Source organism: Anneissia japonica, unplaced genomic scaffold, assembly GCF_011630105.1.
Source record: "Anneissia japonica isolate Jap-2015-1 unplaced genomic scaffold, ASM1163010v1 scaffold288117_len521816_cov214, whole genome shotgun sequence".
Classification (NCBI taxonomy): Eukaryota; Metazoa; Echinodermata; class Crinoidea; order Comatulida; family Comatulidae; genus Anneissia; species Anneissia japonica.
Window position 1 is genome coordinate 1 of NW_022685717.1, and position 13,027 is coordinate 13,027.

Below are 13,027 nucleotides of genomic sequence, written 5' to 3' on the forward strand. Positions count from 1 at the left end.
CCACAAATAACAGGTAGGTAGGCCTGCACCTACTGTACTGTATTATAGAGGGTATTACATAGTCACACCTACTGCACATAAAGTACATATATAATTTTTTGGTTTTTCTAGTTTTTAAAAATAAAAATCTCATTTGACATTTTACCTCAGCCTCAAATTGTTCTTATTTTGTTCTTAATTTTTAAGCATTTTCAGCCTCAGTGTTCTTATAAAATGTGTTCTTATAAAAAAAAAAAAAGTGTATTGTGATTTCGAATAAAAATAAAAATTTATTTTTGGCCAATTGGTACACCTACTGCCACAAAAAATGAAAATTTCAGAAACAAATAAAGGTTTTTCTTTATTTTTATTACACCTTCCGCTGCTTGAAATCTCCAAAGGTAAGATATGTATATTTCTTCCTAATTATATAAATTTGAAGCATTTAACCATCCCATTTTACATTCACCAATAAAATTTTATTTTCTACTTCGTCTGGATGTTTTTGGCAAAACTATTTGCTAATAAGGAAACCAATTTGTTATTTTCATTTCTAGGTCTATTCTAATTGGAGTGATGTCTTGCCTTAATTAACAACTCCCTGATAATAATAAATATTCCTGATGCAAACAACAGGGCCTCTAGGCCTAACCTATGAATATTGAATACAGTTTATAATTTGAAAACAAAAATAACTAGACACTCTGAGTCTACTTAGCCCCTAGGCCTTGATTGTTTTTACAAATGAGATTAGCTGAATGGATTGACACTGACAGGGGCAGTTAATTAGCCATGAGACAAAATGATACACACCACATTGCAGGGCTGGGAATTAACACGCTTTATTTTTACAAATGAATTGAAAGATAAAAAATATCTTACTTACTTTACCACTGGCTGCTGATGATAGCTTATATTTCTTGCGTAGCCAAGAGTAAATACTGGAAATATTACACTACAGACCATGGAGATGTAAAATATACAGACAGTATTCGCTTACGGATTAGAATACCAGAGCTCACTCTTGACACTAAGCAGCCACTAAACATTGTGCTTGTTTTATTGTCTGCAAGATGTTGCGTTACTACAGTACCACCGCTACCAAAAGTAACAGCAAACAAATTATTATAGCGCCCCCAACTTTTTCAAAAAGTACCGGAAACCTCAAATAGATTTACCAATGCACGTAAAATAAGCCCTTGGCATCTTTCTTTTTTAGGAACCTTGGATGGGCTTCATTTCGGATGGGCTTCTTTTTGAGAGTAGGCCTACTTTTGGCCTTCTTGGGGTTTATTTTTATTTCGTTTTGAAATTTACTATGACTTTTATAGTGTTTTTTTTACTTGTGTACTTGTACATGAGCGTGCGCGTGTGTGCCACCGAATAAGGTGTTGTTTTCAAAATAAAGAGGCGGCTTCTTTTCAAAATGAATGCTGTTAATATTTGGAACGGCTACTATACGACCGTACTGAAGAAAATTTCCAACGATGGAATTCAAAATTCCGCTTAATATTTATTTGTTAAACTCGCAAATAAAAATATCTTTTCAAGTAGGCCCATTAACGGAAGATGACGACAATCTGTAGTGTTGAGCAATTAATACGTACATATAAATCATTACTGTATTATATTTAAAAAAAAAAAAAAACAAGCTTTTGATATAATTTATTACGATAAAAATAACAAATAATCGGCCTATGTATAATTTTTTAAACGTGTGTACTTTAAAGGCCTATTTATATTAACAATTTTCAATCGTCTAAAAAATGTATAGAACCAGAGATTCAACCTAGGTATCCCTACTAAAAGATATAATTTCTCAATTAATAAAAGGCTTCTTCAAAATCGAATGCATGCACAAAATCCCGTTGACCAAATAAAATACAGAAATGTTTAGATTATAATTGCGTGGGAATTTAATTTTAACTAGGCCTACAACAAAACATTACCATCATAACCACGTCCAAGATAACGTCAGTCTGAATGTATGTACTATACCTCGAAAGAAGCCCCGTCTGATCTGATTAGAAGCCATGCGCTTCGATTGGTGTGGGACAGGGGAGCACGTCCTCCTCTCCACCCATTTTAACCAATTTTCTATAGTTGACACTCCACTTTTGATTTCGAGTTGAAAGAACAGTAATTACGAATGACTGTCACGAATTGCACAGTTCGAATAAATTTGACAGTGTGGTCAAAGTTTTTTAAGTTGATAATATTTTGTTTTAATTATGTTGAATATTTTCAGACGGTCACATTTTCCACTTAGGCCTATTGCTTCTCTGCGTATGTCAATAATTAACTTAATCTTTTAAAATGTCTTTTTGTACAGTAGATACAGAAAATTGTGTAGGCCTATCTACTTTTTCTTGTGCATTTGATCGCCATGTTTTTTTTTGTTTTTTGTTTTTTTGTTTTTTTTGTTTGTTTTTTTTGTTTTTTGTTTTTTTTGTTTTTTTTGTTTTTTTGTTCCATGGATTTGAAATTCTGAAATGAAAGATGAATGATGATGATGATGAATTCAATAGTCTGTTCACGTGTGCTCTGCCAGTGGTGCGTATTTCCGGACCAAACCCGAGTGAAAACGCAATTGTACCGTACATTTCGCAACCATTTCAGTAACCACTCCATCGATTTTTTGGGTGCAACGTTTATCAGAGTTTAAATTTATTGTGAAAACAATTCTACTTTACAGTTAGTAAAAGCGGGTAAACTTATCAGGCAAACCTTCTTACTAACTCATAATGTGCACAATTTCTACTATAAACGATTTATTAATTTTGTACGGTATATTATTAAAACCTACAGTTTTTTTACATGATTTCTGTTTTTTCCCAATTTCAAAAAAATATAGTTAGTCAATTGAATTTTATATAGCCGTTATTAAACAATAATTATCTCATTAGTGCTCAGTCGGCTAATCTGGTGGTAGCCACTGTGTATGCACTGAACCGTAGAGATGCTAGAAAATAGCAATAATTTTTAATATTTTCACAAAAAAAAACATATTAGCCTTCCAAAAGGAGCGAAGCTCCGGCGAGGCTATTGTTTTTACCCGTGTTCTTTATGTTGATGTTACAATGTTTATATTAATCTATTAATTAATTAGTAATTAACTAATTTAAGATATTAATTAAGATATATTAATTAAGATATTCGTAAGTTCGTGTGAAAATTATTTAAATAATAAGTTTATTTATACATTTCGACGGATATTTGTCACCTCGTGTGAACCATCCTGAGCTATGTTTACCAAAATTTCGCATTAATCTCGCGATAGTATTAGCATTTGCTTTTGTTTTGTTTTACATTTACATCCAGCGTTAGGCCCACTGAATTGTTTAATGCTTAAATAACTGAAAACATAAATTATTTGGTTTAAATTATCATAGAATTTACAATGAAACTTATATTTTATAAGAAGATTTTACATTGACGACGTAAGTTGATTTAATATGCTGAATCATTATTAATTCTATAAATTATCAACAAATGTCTCATTAATCACACTCTCGTAATACATATGCCTATTGAAGTATGAAGTATTAATTCTTTATTAAAGCATTATTCGAGCACCTTCAGAATCAAATACAGTACGGTAGATAACATTTTATTTAAAAGCAGGTTTTCATGGACGTAATATTATTTAATATGCTGATTATTATTATCTCATTAATCAAACTATCGTAAAATTATTATTATTATTATCATAATTAATTTTATTATTATTATTATTATTATTATTATTATTATTATTATTATTATTATTATTATTATTATTATTATTATTATTATTATTATTATTATTATTATTTGTTCATTTTTTATGCCTAGGCATAATAGAAAACAGCAGCTTTTTGGCACTGCGGCAGTGCCGATAGAAATCAGCAACTTTTTTCCGCACTGCGGCAGTGCCGATAGCCACCGAAAATACTTGTTGTGCGAAGGTTTAGATCAACGCTAGATAATACCGGCTGGGCAAAATGAATACGGTTTTATCACGTTTAAATACGATATTTGCTTTTACATTAAGTGTGATGGCAGCTCTTACCTTTGGTTGCTTCTTAACTACTGCATTTAATGATAATTTAGCGCCAGTGCATATAGATACATTTAAACACTCTGTGTAAGTACACGTGTACTTCATGTTTTGGTTTTGGGCCTAGCCGGCCTGGAATCCGCCTGGCTGGTGCCGGTGGCATAGTAGGAGGCCTAGGCTTAGGCCTAGTTAGTAAACGAAACCCTGTATTTAACTCATCTAGAGCTTGGACCCATATATCGGGTTTCTTCTACCTACCCTTATACATAGGCCATATTTTTTCTAAATTTATTGTTAGGCCTATATACCTACTAATAGATTCAAGGCATTTGATTGGTTAAAAGCCTGGCAATAATTTCATCCATGCCCGGCTAGCCGGGAAAAGTCTTTCTGTTTTGCCCTCTCGCAAATTCACTCGTATAGGAAACAACAATGGCAGAGTATTCCAGATTTAAAGTGGTTCATGAATATAAGAAATGTTGGTGAATTCAGCAGCCAGTGATAATACGAAAAATACCAAATAAGTACGCCGTCTGAAAATTTGAAGCGTATCTTAAAAGGCTGAAGCTATCAGCACTGCTGCAGTGCAAAAAAGCTACTTTCTATCAGCACTGCCACATTGTAAATATAGCTCCTATTTTCTATCGGCACTGCCACAGTCGAAAAGCTGCATGTTTAATTAATCAAAAAGGATATTTTGATCAATAGGTGACATTGTATCAATTATTGATTAGGTCTAGCCAGCATATATTATTGTTATTAGTCATAAGTGTGAAAACTGTCAACAACTACCAACATATTAATTAGCGTCAACAACAATTTCTGTGTTACGAATTGTTTCTAAAACAATTGAACGAGCAGTTCATGATGATAATAATAATACTTATATAATATATAATGCTTAACACCAACAAGTCCTCTAAGCGCTTCACATTATTGAAACCCCGACATCGAGATTGGGAATGTAAACCATTCCAATTGCGCCAAACCACTTTCATATGATCTTTTAACTTCTAACAAGATAAATTTAAGGATCTCAATCTGGTTTTAGAAAGAACCATTCTACAAATACTACCCTTAATAGATGTATCTGATCACATACTTAATAATTTTAATGATGGTAAAGTAACAGCTGCCTGGCCATATTTTTTTTTTTTTTTTCGTAAGCTATATTATATTATTGAAAGACTTCTTATATTGCTGTTCCCACCGGTGATACCGATGTAAGTTTTTGCCAAATCACTAGTTAAGATCTCGGCTGAGTATACTACTGATGATGCAATGACATGCCCCTTTTAAGATATATGATACATTATGTAATGAAGGGAGTAAATCATTTAATCTGTGATTGGAATTTTTTAATTTTGGAAGTATTCCCTGCACAGGCGGGTACGTCTGTCCTTCAACAGTGGAATATTTAGAATCAAACGTGCCTCATCATAATTACACCGTGGGATAATTATCTGAAATTCACTTTTCTGTATGTGATCAACTGATGTAATCTGTTTGCGGGTCAGACTCGTAGTCCACACTGGCACAGCATATTCAACTGCTGGCCGTATAATACTACAATAAAAATGAACTAATTCAGTAACACCAAGACCGGCCTTACGCATCTGTCTCAGGAAATAAAGTCTAGAGGTAGCCTTTTTACACATGGAGTCAACTTGGGCATTCCATGTCAAATTTTGTGTCAAAATAACACCCAAAAGTCTAGTCTGTTCCACGCGACTTTAATAGATAGGGTAATGAAATTATTTTAGACTAGGTCGAAATCTTCAAGGGGAGGGGGAGAGGGCCCTTGGGCGGGTGTGCACCCATCTCCGCCCACCGTAACTACTTCGCTGTACAATGAATGTACTGTAAAGCCCTGTGCACATTGAAATTGTTATTTGACGAAAGCATGTGATGCCTAAATATGGTCATGATGACATCACAACATTTCCATATTATAGGAATATCATGACTGTATATGGGCATACATGTTTTGTCAGAGAAAATGTGATAATCTGGGTAAGACTTTATGTACGAAGATAATTTTTACTCCAACAGAAAGAGTGGTTATACTCCATACAATGAAAGGAGTGAGAAAGGAGATTTTGTGTTTGACTTGCAAGCAGATCTAAATCCTTTATTCAACTGGAATGTAAAACAACTGTTTTTGTACTTGACTGCTGAATACCAGACACAAAACAATGTAAGTTGATCGTATTGTAGTACTGTTTTTTTTGCTTGCATTACTTACCTTAGCGAGGATTAAACTAAGCCTTTGTTTAACAATAATCATTTTGGTTTGTTTGTTATTTGTTTTGTTTTGGTTATTGTACTAATAAAGAACAAAATGTAGATTTTAATGAATATTTTACAAATATTGGAAAGAGAATATCATGGATTCGATAACCCATAAACTAACTGGAAGAATTGTGAATGCAGATATGTATTTTCGTTTAAGAATTTTGAACATGAAATTTATGTAACCAAGACTTCATTTAGATACAAGATACAAATGTAAGGGATACACTCTTATTATAATTATGATGATTTCAAATTAAACTATAAAAATACAATCTAAATTAAACTACTTTTAAAATACTGTACTTGAAATCGATTTATAAAATTTATGATATCTCTATATTTCTTGAAACTATTTGGCTCATCTTGTAATATTTACTACTGAATTTTATTATTTTAATTTTGGAAATGTCTCTAATATGCAAAACAGGTTGTTATACCCTCCTGATATGTTATCCTCTTCAACAATAAATAGTAGAATCAATTATGCTAACCCTAACCCTACCATACTCATATCTTATTTGCGAATAATCAGTGGATCCTTTGGTTTTTAGTATTGTTTTATTTGAATGAATACGATAGATCTGGAATCAAGTCAGCTTGAATATTAGATTTTCTTCATTCCTAGGTTTTGAACCAAGTAGTTTTGTGGGACAAGATAATTTTGCGAGGAAACAATGCATTGCTTGACTACAGAAGTATAAAAATGAAGTATCCATTTTTTGATGATGGCAATGGACTGAAGTAAGTAATTCACTAAACTATTTCCAAATGCATCAATTTACTTTACATAAACACAAATAAATCAAAACTGGCTATCAATTCAGATGCTCTTGCTTTTATGTGACAAAAATGTGATATGTCTGTATATGGGCACATCACACAAATTTGTCCCAAAGTTTCATGTACTTCAGTAATCCCAGTCCACACTAAATAAACTTGCATACAGAGTTATGTTACCGCAATATGGTGGGAATCTTCCCGGCATTGCCTTCTATATGAATAACCGCAGCTGCAATTTTGTGGTTACAGTGCGCAGTGTTCCATCTCAGACATAGTAATATTATCGCAATATTGTCATTACAGCGCGTTCGGGCATTTGTAAAATGAAAACAGGTCACATTCCTATTACTCCTTAGGTGAGACTTTACATACATTGTTTAGCGAACCCTCCAAATAATGATTTCAAATAAAATTTTAAATTAGATTTTAAAATTTTTTATTGAAATCTCAAAAATTAGGATATTTCTTCCCTAATAATTAGGCCTATGTAAATATATGTGTTACCCGTTCTCGAAAATGTACTTGTTGCAGCATGTCATGCATTACATAGAAAATATTATGTGCTGCATATACCAAAGGTAGAATAACATCAAGGAAATTTTTCCAGCCTTACCATTATGACATATAATAATTCTATAAATCTATACTACTCACACACTTGCGTTCTGATTCATCAACAGTTATTAAATTCTTTAGTTTTCAAGAGATAATAACCAAGAATTATTTTTTGTTTTTGATAGGGGTCATGATAACATCACGCTCTCTCTCTCATGGAATGTCATTCCAAATGCTGGCATGCTTCCGCGTATCTATGGTGATGGACAGACTTCATTTTCTCTACCTATTGAATATTCAAATCGACAGATGTAAAAAAGTTCAAGGGATTATTTATACAACAGCTATATTATTTTGCACATTTTCAGTTGCCTAGTTTGTTTTTGATTACACGTTAAACACTTGCATATCAAAGCGTGGACAACAATAGATGAAGGCCTATTTAACTATAATTGTGTTCCGATTGAATGTTGCACTTAATTCAGGTGTATTTTAAAATTTATAAGGGAGCTTTTAATTTGTTCGACGACGCAACACTAGAACGGAATCACTCATGTGTAACCATCCTAACGGGCATCCTACGTTCTGTCCATACACAGATTTGGCCAAATTGAGATGAGGAAACTCGGATGCGCAGATGACTTTTAGTGGCGTCATTACGTTGTACGTCCTACCTTTGTCGTGCAATTGGTAGCTCCTTACTACCTGCATCAAAAGAGCTTATTGAAGGGCTTAAGCCCTGTTGGCCATTACTAGTTGGAATAAAGCATTTTTTCTTTAAATTTTTATTTTTTAAGTTCCCACAAACGGCTGTGTAAAAGAACGCATATGCATCTGTAGGATAAACACGTAACCCAGGCCATATTAAGTTTGATCGGGAGTTCATCTGGAATTGATATGCAAAATAAAAAAGAAGCTTTTAGTGATTATTGTACTCCAATTTTGTTCATTTCTACTAGCATTCCAGTAGCATTGTAGGATGTGAATACAATAATAAATGTGCTTGTTGCAACTCATGACTATTAAGTAAACAAGCACAAATGAATCCATGTTTTTTATACTCTATTATATAGTATTATCTTTGTACAACTTTTATTGAAAATTTTTTCTACATTACAATCAGATGACCAATCCATTACATTGATTTACAGAAATGAAATACATTCAAAATTAACTATAATATATACACTCATAATAATTGGCTGTTTGTAATAAGAATGTTTTGATGGACACACTAACATTATTAATATTAAGGCAGTTCATTTTGTGTAATGGGTGAGGGTCAGTTTACAGCATCAATGAAGAAATACAGCTTTACAAAATTATATACTGTAAAGCCTCGATTTGAAGCCCTCCCCCCTCTTATTTTAGTTTGCAAAATTAGCTTCAAAAAGAAGCCTATGGCCTTCTTTTCGAGATAGTATACAGTACATACACTGCGCATGAATTTCAAAAAACAAAATAAATTAAAAATAAGCTTGCTTTGTGCATTAGTTTAGGCCCCATGAAAAAAAAATTAGTTTCATCACCCTGTCAAAGAATAAAAACTGATGAGGGAGGGAGGTTTTTTTTTGCTAATCCCGCCCCAATTTTACCGATGATCACAAGTAAATGGTTAGAGACACATATATAAAAAGTCAAAAGAATGGAATCAAATTTATATTTAAAAAATATGTTTTTGTTGTACCAGTAAGCATATTTGCAAGAAACCCTGAGCTTTTCAAGTAAAAAAAGATGGAAAAATGACCATTTAAAATAGGAATATATGTTGATTGAAAAAAAAAAGTGATGAGGGAGCGGGTGATAAACTAATAATTTTTTTTATGGGGCCTTAGGCGATTCAATGCCAGTTAAATACTCTCCATAATACAGATTGATGTTACATTTACCTTATTTTATTGTTTAATTGTACAAATTCACAGCATTCATTTTGAAAAGAAATCCCCTCTTTAATTTGCAAATGTAATCTCGAAAAGGAAGCCCATCCAATGTTTGCAAAACAAAGAAGCCCAGGGCTTCAATTCAAGGTTTTACGGTAATAGGCTATTCCAGCTTTTTAAATAACTTGGGAATTTATTAGGCAATTACAAAATTTCAACAAAATCATGTGTAAAAGATTTGAGGTAAAACCACTGAAATTTTTTTACTTCAACATTTGATGATTATGTTAATTATACTTGCCATGAAATTAAGGATTCTATTTTCTATAGGAATTCCTAAACTCTCTTCTTAGCGAAGTGGTATGTCTCCATAGCACATGATGTCCAGAGAAACACTATGGATAATGAATGTGTACATTTTTAAATTCTGATGTAGCATCACATGAGGCAACCATAAAACAATAATGCTAATGGTCTGTTAAAATTGTGACAATATAAAATCAATAGTTATCAATACATCTCTTCTAAACATTTTAATAAAGTAATATTTAACATTAAAAACTAAAAATTATACATCTAAATCACTTTCCCAATATTATGAAAATCTAAGTAATAAATATTTGCAATAAAATCTATCTATGAAAGAATTAGTAAGGTAACACAGGGCCAATCAAAATTACCGCCATGATCTAAACTTAAGTAATGGTACCAGTTGTCCACATCAATCACCTAGATAATTCCCAGGGCTGGAGTTGCATTTTCCCTATGTTGTAGATCAAATGCCTACATAAATTAATCGTTCGGATGCCGATGAGGTACAAGAAACACCATCCTTATGTAAAAACACTGTATGAGTGTCTAGCAGCTTACCTTAACCTTCCCAAACCTTTCCCCCGGATGGTGCCATGCACCAAAGTACAACTCCTGCCCTGCCTGTCGCCACTGGTATTGCAGCAGAAGGAAAGCAATGTTAAATTTAACTGAAGCGTATTACCGGTAATCCAATGTAAAATTTGTTAGCAATGGTATGCATTGACATGTCCAGCAAAAAAAAAAAAAATATATTGCTAGTGTGTAAACTTATCCCCATAACAATGGAAACATGATTAAAAACAGCCATATTTCACAGGAAGTCGTTGTTAAAATGCATAATTATTTGATGGCTTTCAACAGACCTGACAAGCCAACCAATGGTGCTTTGAAATAAATTCATGTGGATAAAAATCTATATAATATTTCATTTCTGTTGATCACAATAAAGAGTACATTTAATATTGAATGTTAAAACCTTCCTTTATATTTTACACATCAAAGTTCGACCTACTGTTCAGGATATTAGAAGCAAATATTTACCCTTCCTACCCTTCCCTTCTACCCTATCCTTCTACCCTTCCTACTGTAGAATATAGTTCGGGCTAGGGGAGCTTTGTGGTGTCCTGTTGTTGAGGAAGGACTGATGAACAGTAATTGATTCTGTTATCAAAAAAAAAAATTCAAGTTTATAACAAATAATCTTATGAAAAATTAACAATTTGCTAACTGTTTTTGTAACTTTTTTTTTATACCTGTATAGAATTAACATTCAGAATCTTGGCAGTACAATTGAATATGTAGTTATTTTTGTTGGCAAAAAGAGTGATTCAATCACTAAATAGTGTCTGACTATACAGAGAACTCTGCCTCACTCTACTCATTACTACCTTATAGTGTTGAATCGTCAGTGGCGGTTTCATGGGGGGCCCAGTCGGCCTGGGCCCTCCCTAAATTTTTCAAGATTGAAGAAAATTCTACTAAAATTTCGAGTCTTGAAGTGCCATTTCCAACCATCTAGAGGTGCCACAATCATAAATTTTTTTCAGTATCCCAAGAAAGCTAACAAAAATGTTAACTTTGAATTGATTTGTTGTCGTTTGAAGTAACTAATATGGAAATTAATTTTTCTGTAAACTAAAGCAAAAGGCAACCCATCAAAATGTGTCCATGACAGTGTTTGAATCATGATCCATAGGTTGCAGAATTGCAATAAAGTTATCACAAAACATTATCAAGAGTTTCATTGTATAAAATCTTAACACGCCATATTATGAAGCAAAGAATTTCTCAAACAGGATAAACACAGTTTTTATCTTATTAATATAAATTCTTGTTGGGATTACTGTCACCAAATAATAAATATAATTAACATAACCCAATAATGAGTATAACTTGAAGTTCTTTTATTTATTTAATTGTGATGTTAGTGATGCAGCATTCGTATAAATCAACAACCATTCTGTTAGCTTGCTAGTATTGCTTTTGGTGAAAACTGAAGCAATCCTGCTCCACAACAAAACTCTTCTGTCTGTCAGCTAGTCAGCATGCTTCAGATGCAAACAAAGGTGGTGCTACAATGAGCCTGCTCCTGAACAACACAACTCTTCTGTCTGTTAGCTTGCAACCATAGCATGCCTCAGGTGATAACAGGTGGTGCTACAATGAGCCTATTCCTGAACAATAAAACTCTTCTGTCTGTTAGCTTGCTACCGTAGCATGCCTCAGGTGATAACAGGTGGTGCTACAATGAGCCTATTCCTGAACAATAAAACTCTTTTGTCTGTTAGCTTGCTACTGTAGCATGGCTCAGGTGATAACAGGTGGTGCTACAATGAGCCTGCTCCTGAACAACACAACTCTTTTGCCTGTTAGCTTGCTACCGTAGCATGCCTCAGGTGATAACAGGTGGTGCTACAATGAGCATGCTCCTGAACAACACAACTCTTCTGTCTGTTAGCTTGCTACTGTAGTATGCCTCAGGTGATAACAGGTGGTGCTACAATGAACCTATTCCTGAACAATAAAACTCTTTTGTGTGTTAGCTTGCTACCGTAGCATGGCTCAGGTGATAACAGGTGGTGCTACAATGAGCCTATTCCTGAACAACACAACTCTTCTGTCTGGTAGCTTGCAACTGTAGCATGCCTCAGGTAATAATAGCTGGTGCTACAATGAGCCTGCTCCTGAACAACACAACTCTTTTGTCTGTTAGCTTCTACTGTAGCATGGCTCAGGTGATAAAAAATGTGGTGCTGCAGAAAATGAGCTTCTGTCAGTTAGCTTGCTATCAGAGAAGATCCTGGATCTAGAATGCACTGCATTCAACCAACCACATCACAGAGTAATAAACTATATTTAGTAACCACACCCAAAAATGGTACCTCTAAAATAACCAAAGTAAAAAATGAAATGTATTGATATTTTATCTAAAATTCTCCTGCATTTTTTTTTATCTGCTTCTTTTTCCTCTCCTCTGTCCAAACCTTTGCATATCTCCAACATTCTTATATCATTACAAGGCATCTGATTCTTCTTGGAAAAGATTGTCTGATTTAATTATTTGCATAGTGTTGGCTATAAATCGCGTGTTTGGTAGAATAAGATATAGCCAGCGTCTGAATTCTTCTGTACATCTGTTGTTAAGCCAAAAAATTCCTCTATACTTGAAACATCAATTTTCTGCAAT

At 33.4% G+C, this 13,027-nt stretch overlaps 1 protein-coding gene across 1 annotated transcript; it reads left to right on the top strand.

Annotated features, from left to right (window-relative positions):
* The first annotated feature begins 3,898 nt into the window (after positions 1-3,898).
* LOC117111971 (signal peptidase complex subunit 3-like) lies at positions 3,899-9,154 on the top strand. The gene is made up of 4 exons (XM_033255027.1): positions 3,899-4,105; positions 6,071-6,215; positions 6,939-7,054; positions 7,834-9,154. Exons 1-4 carry the CDS (start codon positions 3,963-3,965, stop codon positions 7,961-7,963), a joined length of 534 nt encoding a protein of 177 aa, XP_033110918.1. The 5' UTR covers positions 3,899-3,962; the 3' UTR covers positions 7,964-9,154.
* Positions 9,155-13,027: the final 3,873 nt, after the last annotated feature.

Bases quoted from the DNA above. Each gene is read 5' to 3' on its own strand.
- LOC117111971 (XM_033255027.1), top strand. From the start codon at position 3,963: ATGAATACGGTTTTATCACGTTTAAATACGATATTTGCTTTTACATTA. The intron at 6,216-6,938 runs GTAAGTTGATCG...CTTCATTCCTAG, and splicing joins AATACCAGACACAAAACAAT to GTTTTGAACCAAGTAGTTTT. The intron at 7,055-7,833 runs GTAAGTAATTCA...TGTTTTTGATAG, and splicing joins GATGATGGCAATGGACTGAA to GGGTCATGATAACATCACGC.